This window comes from Castor canadensis, chromosome 16 (genome assembly GCF_047511655.1).
Source record: "Castor canadensis chromosome 16, mCasCan1.hap1v2, whole genome shotgun sequence".
Lineage (NCBI taxonomy): Eukaryota > Metazoa > Chordata > Mammalia > Rodentia > Castoridae > Castor > Castor canadensis.
In genome coordinates this window covers 7,395,053-7,419,519 of record NC_133401.1, presented here as the reverse complement: position 1 = coordinate 7,419,519, position 24,467 = coordinate 7,395,053, and the positions used below count along the sequence as shown (strand labels likewise).

The 24,467-nt window shown below is 51.5% G+C and overlaps 1 protein-coding gene and 1 long non-coding RNA gene across 2 annotated transcripts; both read right to left on the bottom strand.

The window, feature by feature from the left end:
• Nucleotides 1–223: 223 nt before the first annotated feature.
• Lrfn3 (leucine rich repeat and fibronectin type III domain containing 3) lies at nt 224–11,980 on the bottom strand. The gene is made up of 3 exons (XM_020168684.2): nt 10,871–11,980; nt 8,112–9,542; nt 224–5,298 (listed from the first exon to the last, which is right to left on the bottom strand). The coding sequence occupies exons 2-3, from the start codon at nt 9,524–9,526 to the stop codon at nt 4,833–4,835; spliced, it is 1,881 nt and encodes a 626-aa protein (XP_020024273.2). The 5' UTR covers nt 9,527–9,542; nt 10,871–11,980; the 3' UTR covers nt 224–4,832.
• A 4,645-nt stretch (nt 11,981–16,625) lies between these two features.
• On the bottom strand, nt 16,626–23,127 carry LOC141417833 (uncharacterized). The gene is made up of 3 exons (XR_012442445.1): nt 23,001–23,127; nt 19,895–20,131; nt 16,626–16,835 (listed from the first exon to the last, which is right to left on the bottom strand). It is a non-coding gene; the product is annotated as an uncharacterized lncRNA (long non-coding RNA).
• Nucleotides 23,128–24,467: the final 1,340 nt, after the last annotated feature.

The window sequence follows — 24,467 nt, the reverse complement described above, 5'->3', positions numbered from 1 at the left end:
GCATGGGAACAGAAATGCAGAGAGGGAAACTGAGGCACCGGGGGCAGATCCCCCAGAAGCAGGTGAATAGAGAAGGGAGAAGTGGTCAGTTCCCAGCTCAGGGACCAGAACGTCGCTGAGAGGAAATTCCTCTCAGCAACTGTATCCAGAGGGCTGAGGAGAGTGAAGTGTGCGCCAGGGGAGCGGAAGCCAGGATATATCCAGAATAAAGTCCTTTGAAGTCTCACGTTTTATACTCTGAATTCTTGTCAATTTTGTATTCACCTCCATTAGTCTATCCAGGTAAGTTCTCATATGAAAAGATTCTCAGGTACTTACCAGTGACATTCTGTAAAGCCCCCTTCTGTGTCCGCCCGCCCCCCCCATCCTTGGTGAAAATTCTCAAGCGAAAAATAAAGTCCTGATTCATCCTGGGGCTTAGGGTATCCCTGGCCAGTGCCCTGGCACATCAAGGTGTCTGTTCTCAACCATTCAAGGTTCTTCCTGAGCCTGGCAATGCTGACCTCTCCTCTTTAAGCCCTCCCTCAAAGTCAAGGTCACTCTTAGCCCCCCATGCAGGCAGCAGACCTCCACTTTGTTCCTGGTCATAGCCATCCTCCCTCCCCACCCCTCCACTGTGGCCAGATGGAGCTTTCTTTTCTTTCACTCCCCCCACCCCTGTAGTACTTGGGCTTGAACTCAGGCCTTTACTGGCAAGTGCTTTACCACTTGAGCCACACCCCCAGTCCTTTCAGTGTTACTTTATGAGACAGGTGTCATGCTTTTGCCCAGACTGCCCTTGAACTCATGATTCTCCTGCTTCTGCCTCCTGAGTAGCTGAGATTACAGGCATGCATCATCCCACCTGGCCCAGATGAATCTTTCTAAAGCACAAACTTGACACTGTCCCTCCACTGTTCATCACCCTCTTTGACTTCACAGTGCCCTGGGGCTCCTGGGCCTGGCAGCTGGGGAGGTGACCTGTCACCATACCTCCTCACCCACCTGTGCTCTAGCCACACAGAACTCCAGCCATCTACCATGTGCCAGACCTCTCTCTTCCTTACTTGTCTTGGGCTCTCTGTATATCCTCTAAGTATTTTCTGCAGGCCAGACAGGCTGCATAATTTGCAGGGCCCAATGCAAAATGAAAATGGACGGGCCCTTTGTTCAAAACTCATTAAGGATTTCACAGTGGTGACAGCAGGTCATTAAACCTTGTACACATGGGAGCTGAGTGACTCCACAGGTCACACTGCCACAAAGCGGCCCCTCCTTCCAGAAATTTTGGACTCTGCATCACCCACCCCAAGCTCAGTGAAAGAACTTCCCCGGGCTTCTGCAAATACAGGCTGACAGCCATTATTCTTGCCTGTACTTTCTCATTCCAGCTCTGACCACTTTCCCTGTCATTTCTGAGTAACTATTTGTTCAAGTAGAATTGGGACTACAAGCAGGTACCACCAGGCTACACCTGGAAGATAACTGTCCTCTTTGGGAGCACCCTGTTTTGGATTCTCACACCTAGGAGCCAAAGGTGAGAATTGCAGAAGCTTGTCATCATAGAGGCCTGCAGGGCATCATGGGTAGCTCCAGCCACTCAGGGCCTGTGCCAGACTGAGCACACCCAGACACATAGGTTGGCACACAGAGTCTTGGTGCCAGTAAGGACCAGTCACTTCCAGAAAATGCTTCCAAAACCTGGTGCAGGGCATTCACCAAGGCCAGACTAGGAAGGGGTGGTGAATACAGTACTCTCTAGGCTTGGGAAATTGATGGCCGTAGTTGGCCATGGTGGGACAAGTCAATTTTCACTTTTTTTCTAGTACTTAGGACCCTGTGCTCGTGAGGCACTCTACCACTTGAGTCACACCCCGAGCCCTTTTGCTTTTTTTAAGTTTGTCTTTCAGATAGGGTCTCACACTAACTTTGCCCTGGCCGGCCTTGAACTGTGATCCTCCTACCTCCCTAGCATTTCCTTGAGATCAGGGGCCACTATTCTCTTCGTAGTTTAAACCCTTCAATGGCTTCTCATGATACTTAGAATAAAACCCAGACTCTTCCCAGGAGCCTAGGGGTCCTACAGCATCTGCCCTTGGCCCACAACACCACATGGCTCCCCCACCCTATCTCCACCCAGCCCCTGGCCTTTCTCTTTCTTTTACCTACCTTGCACCCCTCAGCTCATGCTGTTCCACGTGCATGGCATGCCTTTCCATCCCTTGCTAGTTAACTCCAACCTGGGTGTCCTCCGGGTCTCAAATCTTGCTCTCTCCCCCTTCTTCCTCTCTCTCTCTCTCTTTCTTTCTCTCACTGGGCTCTTTAGCACTTGACCCATGTCCCTAGTCCTTTTACTTTTTCAGTTTGCTCTTCAGATAGTCTCATGCTTTTGCCTCAAACCATGATCCTCCTACCTCTGCCTCCTATGTAGATGAGCTTATAGGCATTAACCACTATGCCTGGTCCTCAGCCTCTCTTCTTGGATCAGATACTTGAGCACAGAGCCTCACAGTTTGATATATCTCACTCTATGGTCCCCCTTGTCTCTGTGGATGCTTTCCACTGGCTGATGACTTTCACATTTGTGACCCTACCAAATGGTGATCTATGTGAGGGCAGAACCTGTGCCTGCATTTGTTCAGCACTGAATGCACTGCACACAGTAGGCACTCAGTAGATTGTTCAAATTTAAAAAGGAGGATTTAGGAACGGTGCACTCTGGCTCCCCCCTCATGGCAGCAACTGGTATTGTGTAGCTGGCGCTAGGCAGGACCCAAACCTCCCATTCCCTAGGTTCAGCCTCACCTGACCTCAGCCACCCAAGGGTAACAACCTCTTGATGCTGCTGGAAGCTGGGGAGCCAGACCAGGTCCCTGGCACTCAGGTTGTTCCCATGACTAAGGGAGTATCATTTCTAAGGCCAAGAGTCACACAAAACCCAGCAAAATCTAGGGTTGTCATCCCATCAGAACGTGGTCATGTGCACCAGGTTGTAAGAAGGGCCAGTCCAGCCTTGGGCACACGTCACCCTGTCCCTCACCCCAGCATCACTTCAGATGGTTGACAGGTGACAGGACCCAGGTCCCCAACCTTTCCTGCTGGACCTGCTATCAGAGAAGCCCCAAGTTCAGGGACTAGCAGATGCAAAGGCTTGTCCTGAGACCCAGTTTTCTTCAGCCTGTTTCCTGGCTCTGGGTGTCTGCAAGGCAGAGGCTGCTGTAAGGCTTAGGGTGTTTGCAGGCCGGAGGCTGTGGCCTGTCCTCAAACCCTGTCCTCTTGCTTTCAATACCATTCCTGGGTTTCTGGTGAGGCCTGACACTCTCTTGGCACAAGAGACATTTGGTCCTGCAAATGTCAGGCCTGTTGCCTAAAGGGCCCAGGGCACAGACAGAGTGAGGATCAGACCTGGAAAGACCTGGGCTGAGTGTTGACCCAAACCAGGCTCTAGCCACAGAACTGCAAGGCCCTCACTCCCTGTCCACTTTCCTAGCTGCTATTTTAACAGGCTGAGTGTGAGCTGTCCCACCCCAAGCCCCCCAGCTGCTCTTGCTGGGGTCACTGTACCCTTTACAATATTAAACAGAGTCACTTGGTTTTCTCCCTAGAGTTCTCTGTAGGTTTTTCTGTCTCCCCCTTGAGAATGGAAAGTCCCAGTGGTGGGGACTTGGGACTCCAGTCCAGAGGCCAACTCTGCTGCCAAGTCCTCATGTCTGTCCCTGGCTCCTGCCTCAGGCCAGGAGTCCTTTGGCCTCCTGGGTGTCATCCACTGGACATCCTCTGGGTCCCCCATGTCTACTGAGACCCACACTGGTCATAGCATCTTCCCCCAACCTGCCCCTCCTGCCTGATCCTGTGGAAGGACAGTCCCTGTGGCTTTACTCTGGACCCTTCCTTCCCTCCTTCATTGGCCCTCAGCTCCATAACTCAGCTCCTGTCACCCACTCTTTTTCCCCCAGGCCTGCCTAAGGCCAAGCTAGTCCTTACTGCCCTCCCCTGCTTTCTCCTAGGTTTTCGTGTTCGCTCTTCTCTTCTGGTTCACACTCATCAACAGCACTACAAGACCTTCTTAAAGCCCAGAGATGGCCCTATCCCTCCCCCATACAGAATCCTCCATGTCTCCCCAGCACCATCAGGCCAGAATCTGAGTTCCTCAACCTGGAGGTCCTGGGCGCTCCTCCCCCTCTTGCCTCCCTCTACCCAGCACACCCAGTACTCACTAAGCCCTTGTTGTGCCGTGCCCCTCATTTGGAGCTGCTTTCCCTCTGTTCTTTACCCAATTATCTCCTTCAGATATCATTCCTAGACCACATATCTCCTCCTCCAGGAAGTCCTCCCTGACCACACCCCAGGCTGAGCCAGGCACATCACTTGGGCTATACACTCCTCTAGGCTTCCCTCATCACCACATCCCTCTCTCTAGGGTACCTTCGCCTGAAGCCATGACTGTCTCCCATGGGCCCTCAAGTCTTCCTAGGGCAGGGCTCAGCTCTGTGTGGGTCACTGCAGAGTTGCCCAGTGCAGAGCATGCCCATCCAGGAATGTCTGCTGACTCAGTTCCTCCCCTCCCAGGGACCTCAGGCTGAACTGGGGGTGGGGGGGTCTCTCCCCAGATGTATCCAGGTGCCCCAGACTCCTGTACCATTCCCCAGATCCCACAGACAGAGACGAGGGCAAGGGCCCAGGCCCAAGCTTAGAAAAATAGGACTTTCTTGTTGTGCCCTGATGCCCCGACACCCTCCCCATCAGAGTTTTAAAAACCGAGAGCAATTTGGTGAGTCTGAGGCCAGGTCCCGAAGGGTGTCCGGGTCCTGCTGTCCCTGGAGCCAGAGGAGCCGTTAGAGGTGGGCTCCCAGCTAGGGTCCCGCAGGTTCGTGGCTGGGCCCCCAGGGTTCGCAGTCCAGCTGGACCACGGTGTGGGCTCTGGGCGCAGCGGGCTCAGGGGCGGGAGCAGTGGGCGTGGGGCCCAGAGCGCCATTGGTCTGGGAGCAAACACTGCTGACAGGTGCAGTGGCCTTGGCCTTGCCGGGGGGCTGGCCGCCGTGCACCTTGTAACGCATAAGCAGCACGAAGATGAAGACCAGTACCGAGGCCACGATGACGCCTCCCAGCGCGATGATCATGGTGCCGCCCAGGAAGGGCGCGTGCGGGGCTCCGCACGGCCGCAGCGCAGGCTCGGTGGAGAAGCGGGCGCAGCCCACTGGCCGCGTGGCCGTCAGCCCGGTGGCGCTGTCCTCGTAGACCGCGAGCACGCACAGATCGTAGGTTCGGCCTGATGCCAGGTCCGTCAACAGGAAGGAGCGGCTGTCTGCCGGGATCATCCTGGAGGGCAGGGGGCTGGGGTCAGGTCTCGGGGTGAGCCCACCCAAGACTACTCCAAGCTGCTGCCTCGCTTCAGTCTAGCCCACTGAGTTCCCTCTAACCAGCACCCCGATTTCCCTTGGTCTGACACTTTGATCCCTTGGTCCCTTGGCCAATTCCTCCTATCTTGCCACTCAAATTCTCCAGTTGCTCCCCCATGGGTCCAGCCGTCCACTCCTGTTTCATGCACATACATCTCACCACCTACTTCCTCTCTTACACCACCACCCAGCTGCCCTCCAGCCTGCAGCTGGATTTTCGGCTGGCTTCCCTGCCCAGTTCCATCCCAGTTCTCTGCCTGATCTCACTCTGGTCCCACCATCCAAGTTCACCCAGCCCCACTGCCACACATCTCTCCAGTTTGGTAGGTTTTTTTTTTTTTTTTTGGTGTTGGGCTTGAACTCTTACTAGGCAGGTGCTCTACCACTTGAGCCACTCCACCAGCCATTTTTTGTATTGGGTATTTTTGAGATAGGTTCTTGTGAACTATTTGCCCAGGGCACTTCCATACTCTTGATCTTTGCCTCCTGAATATCTAGAATTACAGGAATGAGCCCCCCCAGTGCCTGGCATTTTTTTTTTTCCTGATGGTACTAGAGTTTGAACTCAGAGTCTCACTTGCTAGGCAAGCTGTCCACCCCTTGGGCCACGCCCCCAGCCCTTTTTGCTTTAGTTTGTTTTTGAAATAGGGTCTGTGCTTTTGCCCCAGCCAGTCTTAGGTGGTGATCCTCCTACCTCTGCCTCTGGAGTAGCTGGGATTACGAATGTGTATTACCACCATGCCCAATTTTGCTCTAAATCTGATTCCCCCTAACCTAATTCCCTTTCTGTCTAGTCCCCTAGGCAGGTTCCCTCTAGTCTCCCTCCAGACCCTCCCCCAACTTCCCTCTGGATTCCATTTGACTTCTTTCCCAGCTCTGTCTGATTTTCCTCTAGTGTATGGTCCGAGTTCTCTAATGTAACCCCTCAATTTCCCTGTACTCATTGCCTGATTTCCTTCTAACCTGCCAATGAATTTCCCCCTACCCCACTGCCTTCCTATCATCTTCACTAGTCTGTTTTCCAGAGACTTCTGTCATCTGAATCACCACTGTGGGTTTCCTTTTCCCCCTGTCGCCTTATTTCTTTCCAGCCCTGTCACTTCCCTTTTATCTGTTTTTATGCCTGGTTTCTGCTTATGTCTACCTTTCCCATTTTCTTTTATCCTTACAACCACTCCCACTAGACTTCCTTTTGTTGCAGGGTACCCGGTTGGAGGTTTACCTTGTTTTCAAATCTGCTTTATTCTTAAACTGCTTTAATAAGAGAGGCTCAGGGAACTCTGGGCTTGCCTGTGGTAAGGTGACAGCTAAGGGAGCATTTGTCCCCTTTCCCACCAGGCAAAGTGGCCAGGTCTTGTGTGATTTTCCAAGTTGAGCCCTTCATGAAATCTACTGAGTATTGTTATCTCAGAAAAGGAGTGCGACTGGATTGAAAAGAAAATTAAGTGATGGTCTCCAGAGGTGGGGACCCCAGAGGAGGGAATGGGGTTTAGGTTCTGGGTTTCCAAGGTGCAGACCCAGCCCTGGCCTTGGGGACTGCAGCCCTGGGTGGGGGCTATCCACAGCTTCCCATACAAAGCTGGACTTGGGTGAGGGGTGTCATCATTAGCTACCACTTCTGACCACGTGTGCTCCAGCTTGAGGGGAGAAGCGGTCTCAGCCAGCACTTGGAGTATGTAAACTCCAGCTTTTGTGTTTGCAACCGCAGAAGAGGCAAGAGCTCCCAGGAATGGCAAAGTGAATATTTTTATTCACGTAGGGGTAGAGCCTCTCTAGGTTTTTGCTTACTTCTTGTTTTTTGTTTAATGAGACAGGGTCTTGCTATGTAGCCTAGGCGGACCTCAAACTCTCAATCCTCCTGCCTCAGCCTCCTGAGTGCTGGGATTATCAGTGTGTACCACCACACCTGGCCTAGATTTGATTTGCTTTAGCAAATCAAAAATTTGATGCTACCATATTAAAACTCCAAACATGCAGGGCTCACACGGCACGAACCCGAAGGCTAGTCTACTTAACTTCCTCCCCCCAATTTTCCTATTAGCCTTTGGTTTAACCTTTAATTTCATTTCTAACAGGGCTACCTCATTTCATTTCTATTTCTCCTGCCATTTCTGGACCTTCCTGATTGATCTTGCTCTTTTTCCTGTAGCCTAACTTGTATTAAGCCACCTTCTGGAAAACCTGGCTTTTCTTTTCTTACCTTTACTGCTGAAATTTGTTTTGATCCACCCCCTTATCCCCCACATTGTTTACTGGTTTTGGATGTATGGTGCTGGGAATCGAAACCAAGGCTTCACACATGCTGGATAAATGCTTTGCCACTTAGCTACACCCCTGCTAACCTTTCACCCTTCTGGCCTCATTAGTTCTTACTCTTGCTGCCTGACTATTTACGTCTGTCAACATTTGCTCTTGATGTCTTATTTCTTTTTTTACCTCCACAGTCTGATTTCTCTCTTCATTATTGGTTGATATTGTTAGCCCTGTAGGCTGATTTATTTTAACATTTGTTGTCTAATTTATTTTATCCTTCTGTCTTGATTTCGTTTTACCATGGCTGTCAGATTTCTTTTACCCTTTCTGCTGGTCCTAGATATCCTTGCTGTGTGATTTCTTGTGTACCTTGTAGTGTCATCTCTCAGCTGTGCTTCAGTACGGGGTATTTGCAGGTATACCCTCAATACTCCCCTGCCTCACTCCCGCACCCAATACCCCACTGCCTGGCCCCTGCACCTGTAGACGAGGATGTCATCCGCCGAGCTGTTGTACTGGATCTGGTACATCCTGATGTCTGGAATGGGGCGCTGGTCTGGCCACTGGACAAGAGCTGCTGTGGCCCCGTGCTCAGTTACTTGGACACCACGATCAGTAGGGGCCACGGTGTCAGCCACCTTGGCCGAGGCAGAGGCAGCGGAGGGCGGGGTGAGGGCATCAGGATCCCCGTCCCGCGGGGGATCACAGCTGGTGCTATTGGCTAGCTGGGGGGGTGGTGGGGGACCCACGGTCAGCTCCACAGCAGCTGTGGCCTCGCCAGCTGCATTGGCTGCAATGCACGTGAAAACGCCACCATCACCCGGTTCGGTGACCAGCAGCTCCAGTGTCCCATTGGGGAAGGCACGAGCACGGCTCGAGTTGCCCAGCAGCCGGCCCTGGGGTGACACCCAACGCACTCGGGGTTCTGGGTCCCCTACTGCCCGACAGCGTAGGGCAGCTGGCCGACCTGCAGGCACAGCCAGGGGCGGCGAGCGGTGTGTCACCACAGGTGGCTCGCACACGAACTCCTCCTCACCCACAGCCCAGAAGTAGCGGCCTCCCAGAGCTGGTGGTGAGGCGCAGGCCTCAAGGTCATCCTCCCGAGCCAGGCGCCGCAGCCACACCAGCTCACAGTTGCAGTGCAGGGGGTTCCCACCAAAGGCCAGCACCAGGGCGGAGGCCGGGGAGCCCCGGGGCCGGGCAAGCAGTGGCAGGCGGGAGAAGAGTGGGTCAGGTGGGATGGTGGTCAGGCGATTGGAGGTCATGTCCAGCCTTGCCAGCTTGTGCAGGCGGGAAAAGGCGCCAGCAGGGACAGAAGCCAGTAAGTTGTGGTCGAGGCCCAATGTATTGACGTTGCCCAGGCGGCCCAGGGCCTCCCAGGGCAGCTGCTCCAGGTTGTTGTAGGAGAGATCGAGGTCCTCCAGGGTCTCAGCACAGTCGTCCAAGGCGCCAGCCGCCAGGGCTGCCAGCTGGTTGTTGCTTAGGATGAGATGACGCAAGTTGACCAGGCCGCGCAGCTGCCCCTCGCCCAGCGAGGTCAGCCGGTTACCATCTAGGTGTAGGGCACGCAGGGCACGGAGGTCAGCAAAGGCGCCAGCTGCCACGTGGCGGATGGTGTTTCGAGAAAGACTCAGATGCAGCAGGCCTGTCATGTTGGCCAGGTCGCGGCGGCGGACAGCTGCGATGAAGTTGTCTGCCAGGCGCAGCTCAGCGGCCCGGCGATCCAGAGTGGGTGGCACGAACAGGAGGCCTGCCCCTGGGCACAGCACGCTTAGGGGCAGTGACTGGGTCTGGCAGCGGCAGCGGCGGGGACACGGGCTAGATGCGGCTGGCTGGGGTGGAGACGAGGCGGGGGCCAGCGGGAGCAGGCAAAGAAGCAATGGGAGGACGGCCATCGCGGGCGAGGGTGGCCTGCAGGGAAGAGGGGAGGCGTTAGAGCTGGCTGAGGCCAGAAGTGGGGCCCCATAGAGGATTGGGAGGCCTGAGACCAGGAGAGAAACTCTTAGAGCAACAGAGCTGGTCAAACATGGTCAGAGAGGGTCAGACACACCCAAAGCCAGAGACGATGCTCAAAGACACAGAGATTTGTCATGAAGGCACCCAGGGAACAGAAATGGACAAAGACGGTCAGAGGGAAGGGAGAGGCCCCTGGCTAGGGATGGGCCCAGATGGGCAGAGAATAGGAAAGCTGGTCAGGGTGGGTGAAATGTAAGCCAGAGGGCTTTAGACGTGGCCACAGAGAAGAGGTGGTCAGGTGGTAGAGATGACCATAAGTAGTCAGACAGGACTAAACAAGAGAGTTAGGTAGAGGTAGGCAAGATGGGAAGTGGGCAAAGAGAGGAGATGGTCAGGGGTGGTCAATGAGGGTGAGCTGGTCAAAGATGGTCAGAAAGAGAAGTGGTCAGACCTGTCAAAAGCCAGTGAGGGGATCAGACAGAGGAGATAGGACAGGCATGTCAGAGTAAGTCAGGGACCAGGACAGCTGGTCTGGATAAGGAGAGTGGGGAGAGGTCATCAGAAGGAGGAAAGGCAGCCAGAGATGGTAGAAATGATCAGAGATCAGAGATTAGCAAGCAAACAAGAGAGGTACAGAGGGGAGAGTAGCCAGGGAAGGCCAGAGATGGTCAGATGTTTGTAGACTGGGAGTTAGGGTCAGGATGGGAGGAGGGCAAGAGAAATGGTAGAAGATGGTCAGAGAGAGGGAGAGTGGACGGAGGAAGCTGGAGAGGAGACATGGGCAGAGTGGTGGGGAAAAGAGTGGTAGACAGAGATGTCAAACATTATTGGAGATAGTCACAGATCAGGCTCAGAGCCAGGGGTGGAGGGAGGGAAAAGCTAGTGGAAGACGATTATTGAGAGGTAAGATGGACAGAGATGTCAAAGGTAGCCATCGAGAGGAGCCGTGGACAAGGGGTCAGAGAGAGGAAAGGTGGACAGAGAAGTCACTAAGAGAAGAGGTAGGGAAAGGAACCAGAAAGCAGCAGTGAGCAAGAGAGGTTGGATGGAGATGGTAGTGAGGGTTAGTGGCATCAGACATCTGGAGATGCCATTAGCTGGGCCTGAGGAGGCAGGGCTGGCCACCTGTCTAGAGAGCTAGAGGCACGCCCATGGGGGAGTGTCTATTTTCCAGGAGAAATCCAAAGAGTGAGGAGGAGGACCAGGCCCTAACCTACCTCCATCCCAGCCACAAAACTCCTCCCAAAGTCCTCCCCACCACTGAGGTCTCTCAGTGGCCTTACCTGAGCTGGAAGCCACCCCAGGGAGCAGAGTCCTCAGGCTCCAAGGGGGTCAGAGGTCAGGGCTCTGAAGGGGACATCTGGTCATACTTTCCTTGTCCCCAAGGCCTCTGGGGAGGGCCTGTCGTGTCTCTAATCAAATCTGTGGATGTGGTCTCCAGACCTTGATACTTGGGGTCCCAGACCCCCAAATATTGGTCCTCTTGGGTTCAATCTTAGAGACCCAGGCCCTAGTTTGAGTTTTTCAGAATCGAGGTCTCTCAGCTCCAGTCTTGCAATGCCAAAGAGCCAAACAGGGAAGTTAAAGTCTGAGTCCCAAGTCCAGTCCTGGAATTTGATACTGGGGCTCTGTGTTCAAATATTGGAATGCTGAGTCCAGATTTGGAGGTCTCTAGCTGCAGATTTCAGCATTCAGGTCTGCAGCAAGGACTTCAGGCCCAAATTCAGGTTCAAGGCCCCCTGGAATCCCTTCATTCAGATCTTGGAACCTGAGGCCTAAATCCCACGGTTCAGTTCTCAAATAGTGGGTTCCGAGGGCCAGATTTGGGAATCCAGTCCCAGATTTCGAGGTGCCAAGCAGAGAATTCAGAGTTCAGCTGCAGATTTGGGGGCTTAGATGCCAAATGCTGAGGTTCTGGCTCCAAATCTTGGGGTCCATACTCCAAATCATGGAATTCAGTTTCCAAATCTTGGGAGTCCTAGGGACTGATGTTGGGATTGGAGCCCCAGATACTGGGGTTCAGGGTCCAGGTTTTAGGGTTTCACGGTCGGATCTTGGGGTACTGGTCCAAGATCAGGATTCCAGGCTCGGGTTGCCGGATCTCTCATCCAATCATGGGATGCAAACCCCTGATGTCGGGATGCTGGCCCAGGGTCTGGGGCGACAGCGGTGCGGCTTGCCTTCTGGCCGGCGGCGGGGTCCGGCCCAGAAAGAGGGGGTCCGCGGCAGCTGGGTAGGAGGGCAGCCGGGCAGCCCCCGGGCCCGGGTGGGGCGAGGCCTGGGTGCGGATGGACAGACTGACAGACCGACCGACCGGGACAGGCGGGATGGGGCGCCGCGGCCCGGGCGGGGCGCAGGGGGAGGGGCCGCGTGCAGAGACCCCTCCCCCGCCGGGGCCGGGGCGGGGGCCGGGCAGGCGAACCGGGTCCGGGCGCTCCCGCGGCCTCCTCGCCGGGAACCCAGGGCCGCGCGCGTGCCCGCGCTTAAAGGCGCAGGTCCCGCGCTCCCGCGCTTAAAGGCGTAGGCAGCCCCCGGCTCCCCGCCTCCCCACTCTACCCGCCCGTCAAAGGCGCGCCCCTGGCCCCACCTCCCATGGAGTCGCCCTGGCGCTGCTAGGAGCCAGAATCCCTGGATACAGAGAAACTGAGACAAAGAGACAGAGACAGAGACAAAAGACGGGCAGGCTCAAGTTGAGAGACAGGAATGGAACGAGAGATGGAGAGGGAGGGGAAGGAGGAGGGGGAGGGAGAGAGATACATTCAAGGAGATTTGGAAATAGTGAGAGACTCAGAAAGAGATAGACCAGAGGCAAGGACAAGACCGAGTCGTGAACACACGCACACAGGCTCAGTATATACAACTGAGGCATATGGGGTTGTGAGAATGGCTGTGTGTGCCTATGCCTGTCCAGGACTCATTCATAACCTTGAGTGTCGCCCTCCATCCTAGACCCCCCACACCTGTCTCCTGCCCCTCTATCTCAGCACCACCTCCCTGGGATGTCCCTCGCACAGGGGAAGTCTCTGTACCTGGGCTCTGCCCAGCAACAGGCCTGATGTTTCAGGCAGGAGGGGCTCCTTCCCAAGGCTCCTTTCTCTGGGGGGAAGCTTTAGTCACTGTGCCCTCTGGGACTAGGGATGGGCTTCAAGACACACTGACCAGATGTCCTGGGGAGTAGAGGCAAGGCAGGAAGTGGGGCAGGGGGCTGGGCGCTCAGAGAAGTGTGTCCCTGTCTTCCTTCCCACCCACTCAGCTCCACTGCCCACAGACGACCCTGCCTGGGATTGTGCCAACACATGACTCACCAGGAGTGATGTGAGGGGACAGGAGGGTGTTGCACACTCTCTTAGCAGATGGTGTCACAGGAAGAGGGTGTGGGTGATAGGCTCCAACCCTGACCTGAGTTGCTGATCTTCCAGAAGCCTTAGTCCACAGGGGACACAGTTTTGTCCTCGGTGGCCTGGTGGACATGGCCCTACCCTGGGGAATCTGAATGGTCCTGGAAACCACTGGGGAAATCCCACACGAGTGGTGGAGTGTAGTAACCTTGGGGTGGAGCCCCGGCATTCCTAGCTCTGCTGAAGGCTTCAAAATAGATTTTGGCTCCTTTACTTGTGTGCATTGAAAAATTGCAGCTAAAATGAACTTGGCCCTGGGGCCTGCCTTTCCAGCTCATTAGCGAACCTCATCAGCACTCCTGGCCCAGCCCAGTGGATACTGGTCAGAGGGAAACTCAGAAAAAGGCCACAGAAGCTTCAGAGACATTGCAGAGGTGGCAGACTTGGCAGAGACAGAGGGACAGACATGGGACAATCCCGAGAGGAGGACTGGAGAATTCAGCAAAACTGGCTGATTGTGGAAGCCAGCACAAGGGACAGGGAAGAGTGGGGCGCATTGAGGAATGAGAAAGAATGAGAGAGAACGTTAATAGGGTCACTGAGAAGAAGAAGGCTACCCCTGGGTAACTGGGACTCAAGACTGCCAGAGAACATGAACCTTGCAGAACAATCAGGGTTGCCTCCAACAATGTTCACTGGGGCTGGGCTTACCCCCCACTGCTTACCCTCTTGGGGAATGACTGTCCCTATGGGGTAAGGATGGTCCCAGGAGCCATGTGAGAGCCATGCAAGATCTGAGGTAGAAAAGTCAAGAAGGTGCCTGGCTGAGCTCCATCAGTGTTCCTCATGGGTTAACCCATCAGGAGCACCTGGAGGACTTGTTTTTGGTGGTACTGGCGATTGAGTTCAGAACCTTGAGCTATGCCCCCAGTCCTTTTGGTTTTGTTTTTCAGATAGGGTCAGGTGCTTTTGCTGGAGCTGTCCTGAGACTTAGATCCTCCTATCTCTGCCTCCTAAGTATCTAGGATTACAGTTATGATCCACCATGCCCAGCTTGTTTGTTGAGATGGGATTCTTGATAACATTTGCCCAGGCTGACCTTGAACCATAATCTCCCTATCTGTGTAGTTGGGATTAGAGGCATGTGCCAACACTCTTGCTTCCCAATCCCAAACCAGAGTTTCTGGTTCAGTGGGTCTGAATAGAGACCTAGACATTTGCATTGTAACAAGTTTCCAGGTGGTGCTGCTGATCCAGGTCCACACTTTGGGACACATGGGACTAAACCAGGCGCATCTGCACAGTGCACAGAACTGTCCAATGCAGCATCCTGTGAGTGGAGGGGATGTAGCAGCCTAGGTGTGTGGCAGAAAAAGAGAGAAGCAGAGGCAAAGATGCTGTCATTAGTTCAGCATTCACTGTGGATGTCTGGGATGGTTGTGGTGACACAGTAGTAAACATGCTGACCAAGATAGCCCAGGTCCTGCCTTCACTGAATTCACATTCCAGACAGCCCAGAGTGGCCAGGGATGGAAAAGGAAAAACACAGAGCAAAAAAAAAAAAAAAAGGGCTGTGATGCCAAGTGTGGTAGTGTGTACCTGTAATCCCAGCTACTTGGGAGGCAGAGGCAGGAGGACTAAGAGTTTGAGGCCAGCCTGGGCTATGTAGCAAGGCCCTGTCTAAAAACAAAAACAGCTACTTGGGAGACAGAGATCAGGAGGATCACAGTTTGAAGCCACCCCAGAAAAATAGTTCTCCAGACACTATCTCGAAAATACGCAACGCAAAAAGGGCTGGGGGAGTGGTTCAAATGGTGAAGCGCCTGCCTAGCAAGCCTGAGGCCCTGAGTTCAAACCCCAGTACCTCCAAAAAAAAAAAAAAAAAACAAATGAAAGAGCTGTGAGGACAAAGCACAGGCCAGATTGGTCCAGGCTCTGATGGGGGAAAGCAGAGGGGTGCAGTGTCCCATAGGCAGAATCCAATTCCTCCCTCCCCGAGTCTGGGAGGCTTTCTGGAACAGGGGACCATTCTGCTGAGACTTGAAGAGGAAGTACAGATGAGCAGTGGCAAAGGGACTCCATGCTGTCCGTGTGCAGCTTGCCTGAGCTTCCAGCCATGCACGTGCAGCCTGGAGTCCCTGGGTGCCTAGATTGTGCAGTGTGGCTCGGCACATGCCGTACCCCTCATTAGCTCCGGTGGGGGGACCCTGGTGGGATGCTTAATTGCGGCATTTACTTAATTGCACCATCTGGAAAGAGGACAGAAGCGGTAGAAACCGCAGGAACATTGAGGTTAAACTGTCTGAGAGCTCAGAAGGCCTTGGGGGAAGGAGATAGCACTCCTGTACATCCACGGGATATGCCCAAATATCCACACATGCACAGGGGACATGCCATTGCTACTCCGAGGCTCACTGGAATATACTCCTGCAGGCACAGGGACACATGGTCAGGAACTGGGACACACATGGACACACAGTGAGACACGCCGCTAGAACACGCAACCACATATCACTCTGTATGTAGATTCTCTCGCACACCCCCGGCCCAAGAAAGCTTCAGAGATTCACACCACCCACCCACAAGGGATAGGTATGTGTGTGCATGCATGCACATGCACTTGAATCAACCATGTCAGTCAATCTGCAAAATAAAAGGGTTTGTGTAGGCCAGGCATGGTGGTGCAGACCTGTAACCCCAGATACTCAGAAGGCAGAGGTAGGAGAATCTTGGCCTGAGGCCAGCCAGGGCCAAAGCACTAGACCCTAGCTGAAAAACAAACTAAAGAGCAAAATGGGCTGAGGGTGTGGTTCAAGTGGTAGAGCCCTTGTTTAGCAAGTGGGAGACCCTGAGTTCAAAACCCAGTACCACCATAAGAAAGGGTTACTTTTTCAGTGCTTGGAATCGAACCCAGGGCCTTGCACATGCTAAGCAAGCATTCTACCACTGAGCTACACCCTCAGCCCTTGGTTTTTTGAGACAGGGTCTCACTGTATCACTTAGGCTGGCTTCAAACTTGCTATCCTCCTGCCTCCTAAATCCTGGGATTACAGGCATGAACCACTATACCAGCAGAAAAGAAGTCACTTTATGAAGGGACTTAGGCCCCTTCCAAGTCAAAAGCAAGGAGGATGGAAGTGGGATCCCTTAACTAGCACCCACCAACACAAGTCCAGCCAGAGGGGCTCGTTGGGATTAGCTCGACTTTGTAATTAGCACTTGGATGTGGATTGAAAATGAGGAACTCCGTTTAAAGATCAGGCATGAAAGTGAACTCCAACCAGGTGAGGTCAAAAGAAAGGAGCAAGAAAATGGGCACGCCCCACTCCCGCTAACCCCCTAAATAAGACAGAGGTCCCAGGCAAACATAGACTCCTGCAGGGCGGCCACAGGGACCCCGTGGATGAGGTTCTGCTTAGCAGTGGTGGAAAACCAAAACACAATTGTCAGGGTCAGCTTGAATGACTTCCAGCTATCTGCATGGAAGAAGCTTCCAGAATCTTCCCCAGAATGTGGGGCAAGTTTACACTGTATAAAGAATGGAGGGAAATCCACTAATACACTTAAACTGGCAAGCGCAGAGGCTCTGGGACACTGCACAGACTTGCTGCAGAAAAGCCTGAATATCACAGCAGGGGATCAGAGGTGCATTTCACAGACCTGACTACTGCTCAAGCTCCATGGATATCTGGGGCCAGAGAGGACGGGGCGTGTAGTAGTCAGTATAATGTCAGCTGCTGTAACAAATTACCCCTGGAGGTCAGTGATGTCATACAATATTTTATTTCTCACTCGCAAGTGTTCTAGTTGGTTGGCAGTTGTCCTCCATCGGGTGATTCGCACAGCAGACTTGTTAATAGTGTGACTCCATTCCTTCCTGGGGCTCAGAATTACCAGTTCCACCTGTCAACTAGGAGGAGACAGGATGGAGATTCACCACCTTCTTAGGAAAACTTGTCCAGCAGCAACCTCCTCCCCTCCCTTTTGCCCATATTTTGTTGAGAAGAACTAGTCACATATTTACCCAGGACCCAGGCTGGGCAGCTCCCTCCCAGCCCCAACCATAAAAAAGGGAGTGTGGACTCTTATGGTTCCAGCATTAACCACAACCAGATCTGTAAGCTGGGGAAGGAGGCTGTGGAGTGACCTTTTGTCCACTACATCAAGTCCTGCTCCAGGGAAATCCTAGTCACCCATCTACCCTGCCCCCCCTGCCTTTGGAGTAGGTGGCCACAAATGTGACCTGTTTGAGGGCAAAGTGAGCCTGGCTTGATGTGGTCAGTGCAGAAAGATGGTGGTGTCTAACACTTTTCCCCAAACATTTACTGAGCCCTCAGTGTGCCTGGCCAGATGCTCTGGGTTTGCCTCTTTTTTTGGAGGTACTAGGGTTTGAAGTCAGGGCCTCACGCTTGCTAGGCTCTACCAGTTGAGCCACTCCACCGGCCCTTTTTGGTGATTTTTTTTTTTTTTGAGATAGGGTCTCACGAACTATTTGCCAGGGCTGGCCTCGAACTGCAATCCTTCTGATCACTGTCTCCAGAGTAGCTAGGATTACAGGTGTGAGCCACCTGTGTCCAGCTCTGGGAGACAGAAAGAGAACAGGTAAGTTCCAAACCTGTGGGTGTCGCTGTGATTTTCCATTAGGAACAAGATGGGAGTGAGAGAGGGAAAAGAAATCACCAAACCTGCCTATCCATGGCGGTGGTGATGGTGGTGGGTTTCAGGGAAGGAACGGGGGACAACATTTGAGGAGGACCAAAACTGAATAGACCTTTCTTGGCAAGAAGGAAATCTGTGTGCAGATCCCTGGGCAAATCAAACGCCTCATGACTCCAGCTCATGACACGAAGCATTGCTGATTCAAGAGTTAATCAGAAATCTGATCCTTGTGAACAGAGACCTGTGCTGATTCATGTGCTAATTATAAACGTATGTTGACTGTAAACTTTGTCCAGGATCAGGGCTACATCATTAATTTGGAAAACAAGAAGCACTAGTAATCACTAACTCAAAGAGGTGGACACCCTAATGGCCACCTTGAGTGGATTCATGTGATAATTACAACCTCAAGCTAATGTAAAAGAGCGGTAGAATTATATATTTACAGTCAAAAAAAGAAAAAAAAGCACAGACTTCAAGGCTGATAGCCTGGGTTCAAATCTCAGCTCTGCCACCGATCACCTGAATGACCTTCATGGGCCTCAACTTCCTTGTTGCAAAGGGTTTGACGATACCTCAAATAGCTGCTGAGAGGATTAAATAAGCTAATGCACGTAAAGCGCTGGGCGCAGTGCTTGGCACGTGGAGAGGGCTTATTCTGTAAGTACCGTAATAACCATGCTAGGCAGCCAACAACTGCTGCCCTGATTTCGCTTAATCCTCACACTGGGCGATCCTCCAATTTAATTACTTCCACTCTTCCACTGCCCAGATCTGGGAGCCCTACCTTCTACAATGGCTTCCCAGAGGTTCCCGAGGACCCTCAGCGTTCCCAATCTCGCCCCCGCCCCTACTCCTTTAAGCACGATTCTCAGACCACGGCATCACCGCTCAGCCGCCACCGGGAGGCAGCAACGCTGCGCTCAGCAGCCGTGCGCGCGATGCATTGTGGGGCGCGTAGTCTTGCGAGTTAGTTAAGCAGGGCTCCAGTCTGGCGACCGAACTACACTTTCCAGAAGGCCGCGCGACACCCTCGGCCTCACCTTGCTCGGGTCAGTACCCGCCTCCAGAGCGGCGCAGGGAGGGGTGGGGTGCTAGGGACTGGGCCGGGAGGAGGGCGGTGCTGCGCAGGCGCGGGAGGCCTGCTGAGCCCCACCGGCATGAAGCTGGTGGCGTGGTTCAGTGTTCTAGTCCAGGGCCTGCTGCTGCCAGAGCTGTGGACAAGGCAGTCAGGAGAGGCCATGGCGTCCCTTCTTCCAGCGAAACCAGACGTACAACACACTCCATTTGCACGTGCCAGCTCAGCAGCCTCCGCCTCTCTTGCCCCCAGACTGCTCCTCTCAGCTCTCCAGCCTGTGCAATGCGCTCGAATCTTCAAAGGGGGGAAAAATCCCCTTTGCTTTTTATCTTTTCCTTCACTGCCACTCCTCCTCTGTAAAACCTTATTATGGTGCTGTTTAGGCATTCACAAAAATAGAATTATATAATGATCCTCAAAGTACCCATCACCCAGCCTCAATATTACCAGCATATGGACAATCTTGTTTTATTTATTCCGCCTCCCGAATTAGTTTAAAGCAAATCCAGACATCCTATGATTTCAGCCATAAATAATGTATCTCTAAAAATCAGGTTCTTGAAAAGAAATAGCATCTTTATCACATCTAAAAACTAACAATAATTCTTTAATAGTATCTAACATTAAATCTGCCTCCATATTGTAAGAACCTTGTACCCCTACCCAGCACAACAATAAGACAAAAAAAAAATTTTTTTTTTAAATCCCAGTCCTCGGGAGGCTGAGGCAGGAAGATGGCAACTTTGCGGCCAGCCTGGGATACAAAGTGAGGCCCTGTCTCAGACAACCACCACCACCACCACCAAAAATGAAAACCCTTCTCCAGATTTCCCTGATTGTCTTGTACATTTCTTTTAACTCTCGAATTATTCAAATTAAAATTCAAACAGGTGTGTGCACTACATTTGCTTGAAATTTCCTCAAGTCTTCTATTTTATTCTATTATTATCTATTATAATCATTTATATCTATATTATCTGTATTAATCTATATCCTTCTCATTCATCTCACCGTGTGATTTAGATGGTTGCATCTCTTGGTGTCCTTTGATTTGTTCTGCTGTCCCCAGTATGTCATACAAACTGGTAGCTCTAGAGGTCAGATTCAGGTTCAGTTTTGGGGTCAGTATGCTTGATGTGTGATATTGAGTTCTTCCATCAGGAGGGACACACTGTCTTTTTGTGTGATGTTAATATTCAGTGTTTGCTTTGAATCTTGTTAGCCTGACTTACCTGTTGTAAAACCACAGCCAAACTTCAGGAAGGAAATGTCTGCTCTCCATCTGTCCACTTCACAGAAATGAAACTTCTTATTGTCACTAAATTCTTGTCACTAAATTCAGGAACAAGTCTCCATCCTCAACTCATCGTCATGCAGTAATAGCTACCACTGCCCAGTACTGTCCAGTATGGTAGCCTCTGGCCACACACGTGGCTGTTGAAGACTTGACTCGCCGCCACTGAGCTATTCTGTGAGTATAAGATACACACTCGCATTTCAAAGACTTAATGAGAAAAGTCAAATGTAAAATGTGTCATTGATCATTTAAAAATATTGATAACATGTTGAAATGATAACATTTTGGTTTTGTTTATAATAAAACATTAAGCCAGACATAGTGCCTTAATAATCCCAGCACTTGGAAGGCTGAGGCAGGAGGATCATGAGTTCAAGGCCAACCTGGGCTATCACCATCAAAAATAAAATAAAGATTTATTAAATGTTAATAAATAGTGAAACATTTTATTAAAATTACTTTCCCCTGTTTCTTTTATTTTTTCATTGTAGCTACTAGAAATTTAAAAATCACATGTGTCAAGGGAGAAGGGTGGCTAAAAAAGAGTAATACAGGGCTGGCAGAGTGGTTCAAGTGGTAGAGCACCTGCTTAACCAAGCTCCAAGCCCTGAGTTCAAAGTCCAGTAACGTCAAAAATTTTTTTTAAAGAATAAAAAAAAAAGAAAGGATAATATAGATGGGATGAATTTGATCAAAGTATATTACACATATGTTGCAAATATCACAAAGAAACCCCTTTATACAATTAATTTATGCTAATAAAACATTTTTTAAACCATACGTGTGTGTCTATATTTCTATTTAGAAACCATCGTTTTAGACCTGTGGTTTTCAAATGAGCCTCGTGACAACTTGTTAGAAACACACATCCTCTGCTGTCCTGGACCCAGCAGTTTGCGTTATTTCTTTTTCTTCTTTTTCTTGCCATCACTGGGGTTTGATCTCAGGGCCTTAAACTCTAGCAGTACATTTTAAGAAGTCCTCCAGACCATTCCTGTCTCAAAGCTTCTACCTGGTTCTACGCTGCTGTCCACTCTCCAACCCATTCTTTTCTCTCCCCTTTCCTATGAACACCTGGCCCAAGCACCTTTGCCTCCCACCTGGACACCACATCAGCTTACAAACTGGCTTCCTTGCCTCTGATCTTGTTCCCTACTTGGGGTCCTCACACCATAGCTAGAGGAGTCTTTCAGAAAACAAAGATTTCTTATAGCACTTACAGTAAAATCCAAAGTCCTCTCCATGGCCCCTGGACTCCATCATGTGATCACTGCAGCCTCTCCATCCTTGCATCATCCCCTCATACTCCTCTTTGCTCTTTTTTTTTGGGGGGTGGGCAGCACTGGGATTTGATCTCAGGGCCTCACACTTGCTAGGCAGGTGCTCTTATTGTTTGAGCCTCTCCACCAGCCCTTTTTTGTGTTGGGTTTTTTTTGAGACAGTCTCTCAAACTATTTGCTCAGGCTGGCTTCGAACCTTGGTTCTCCTGATCTTTGCCTCCTGAGTAGCTAGGATCACAGGCGTGAGCCACCGGTGCCCAGCCTCTTTTCTCTTTTTGTCTCAGCCATGCAACCTTCTCACTGTTCTCCACTGTTCCTCGGGCCTTTGTGATGGGTACTCTCTCTGGGAATGTGATTCTGTGCAGGGCTGACTCCTTCTCTTCCTGTGTGTCTCAGTTACGTGCCTCCACCTCAGAACTGCCGTCATGTCACCTGCTGAAGGTCAACAACCTTGAGTTGTTGTGTCATTCACAAATCACTTTCTGCCTGGCTGCCTGGCAAGTACCTCATGCCCTTCTTTTTTTTTTCTGGGGGGGGGTGGTGTTTGAACTCAGGGCTTCACATTTGAGCTACTTTACCTGCCCTTTTTTGTGAAGGGTTTTTTCAAGATAGGGTCTAACAAACTCTTTCCCCTGGCTGGCTTCGAACCACGATCCTCCTGATCTCTGCCTCCTGAGTAGCTGGGATTGCAGGTGTGAGCCACCAGCTCCAGGCCCTCATGCTTTTCTTTCCTTTCTCCTCCTCCATTTGTCTCCCACACTAAATGTAGCATATGAGGACAGGTTGCTTATCACTGGCTTCCCAAATCTTCCTACACATAGTAGGTGTCAGTGAAGCTGTCTGCTTACTGATCTACTATTCTAGCTGCTCTTCCTCCATCTTTTTGTTGCCCGCACCTGAAGTCAGGGGACTGTCGGTACCCACAGTGTTGGAGATTGAAACATTTCCCATGACGATCCTGATTTCTGCCATCAGCCATATTGAGATGGCTGACCACACAGGCCACTTTCCTACATGGGTACAGTAAACTGGAGACCCTGAATCTGTGAGGACCAGAGAGGATACAGACTACTCCCATATTAAAATAGACAGCTGGCGGAGTGGCTTAAGTTGTAGAGTGCCTGCCTAGCAAGCCTGAGGCCCTGCATTCAAATCCCAGTACTGCAAAATAAATAAATAAATAAATTTTGCCAGACATCAGTGGCTCACACCTGTGATCCTAGCTACTCAGGAGGAAGAGATCAGAAGGATTGCAGTTCGAAGCCAGCCTGGGCAAATAGTTCTCAACACCCTATCTTGAAAACACCCTTCACAAAAATAGGGCTCATGGAGTGCCTCAAGGTGAAGGCCCCGAGTTCAAGCCCCAGTACCACAAAAAAAAAAAAAAAAAGAGAGGGACAGTAGTAATGCTTGGAGGTGGGTATGCAGGGGAGGTAGAGATCCGTGTTAGCACTGCTTAGCTCTTATGTGGGCCCCAAATTTGGCTGAGTCAAGGAAACAAATTAATGCCAGGACTGGGCTGGAAGAGTAGCTCAAGTGGTACAGCAAGGCCCTAGGTTGAATCCCCAGTTCTCCCAAACCAAAAAAAAAAAAAAACGGCTAGGCATAGTGACTCATGCTTGTAATCCCAGCTAGTTGAGAAGTGAAGATAGGAGGATCAAGATTTGAGGCCAGCCCAAGCAAATAGTTTCCAAGACCTTGTCTCCAAAATAACCACAGCAAAATGGACTGCAGGTGTGGCTCAAGTGGTAAAGCACCTACCTTGCAAGCATGAAGCCTGATTTCAAAGCCCAGTCCTACACACACACAAACACAGAATAAAAATAATAGTAATAAAAAATTATGGCTTCCTTCAGGACTGGTGGGAGCCAGTGCAGCAACTGGAAATAAGCAGTAGCAGGAAATTGCTGCCACTGTAGAGCTGGAGGAACAGAGAGGAGGAGGAGGAGGTGTCACAAGAGGCCAGAGAGGAAGTCACTTCATAGAAGCCAGAAGTTCCCCTTCTACGTGAGGGGGCCCCACCATGGGGAGAAGGGGAGAATTATCCAAGCTCCTTGTTCCTGCTCTCCTTCCTGTGCCTCCCTGGGCTGAACCCCAGAGAGACAAACTGTAGCCTAGGATGCTGGTAGAAGGGGGAAGGCAGGGAACAGATCTGGGGTGAGTACAGCCCAGAGCAGCCCAGCACAGCCCCCACCCCAGCACACCAGGGGTCCCAGTACACCTGCCATCCCACACCAGTCCCTCTCACTCATTTACTTCCACTGTCTGCCCAGTTTAGGGTTAGGACTGAGTTTCCTGCCCCAGTGTTCCAGTTCTATGTCTGCAAAGCTAAGTATCCTCAAATGAACAAATGTAAAAAAAGGGTTTTTTTTAATGTTTTTGGGTGGTACTGGGATTTGAACTTGGAGCTTCACACTTCCTAGGCAGGCACTCTGCCACTTAAGCCACTCTGCCAGCCCATAAAAAATATTTTGTGTTTCCTCCAATTTTATGAGTAAGGAGATCAGGAAGGTGTCAGTAGGCACCTCTGGCTTTGGTGTCTGTCTTGTGGTTGAAGTCACATGCTGGCTGGGACTGGTGTCGTTTGAATGCTCCACTGGGCTGAGGTCCAGGGTGGCTCATGGATGTCACTGGCACTGCTGTGGACTGTCAGTTGAACTCAGCTGGGCTGTTGACCAGAATCACTATGCATGGCTGCAGCAGCAGCAACCAGTAAGCAAATGTCCCAAAAGGTCCAGACAGAAGGTGCACTGCCTTTTCTGACACAGTGTCACTTCCGCTTTTGTCTGCTGAAACAGTCACGAGCCTACCCAAGAGGAGACTACAGAAAACCCATCTCTCTCTCTCTTTTTTTTTTTTTTTTGGAGGTACTGGGGCTTGAACTCAGGGCCTTCACCTTGAACCACTCCACCAGCCCTATTTTTATGAAGGGTTTTTTCAAAATAGGGTCTCGTGGAACTATTTGCCTGGGCTGGCTTCAAAATCGTGATTCTCCTGATCTCTGTCTCCTGAGTAGCTAGGATTACAGGTGTGAGCCACCCGCGTCGGCTCTGTGTTCATTTTTAAAACCCAGAGGCTACAATTTGAATATGGTTTGTTCCCTCCCAAACCCCCGTTGTGGTGGTGCTGGGAGGTGGGGCTTTTAAGAGGGGATTAATGCCTTTCTCTAGGAAGGGGTGAATTAGCAGGAGACTAGGTCTTTATAAAGTAAGGTGCCTGTGCGTTTTG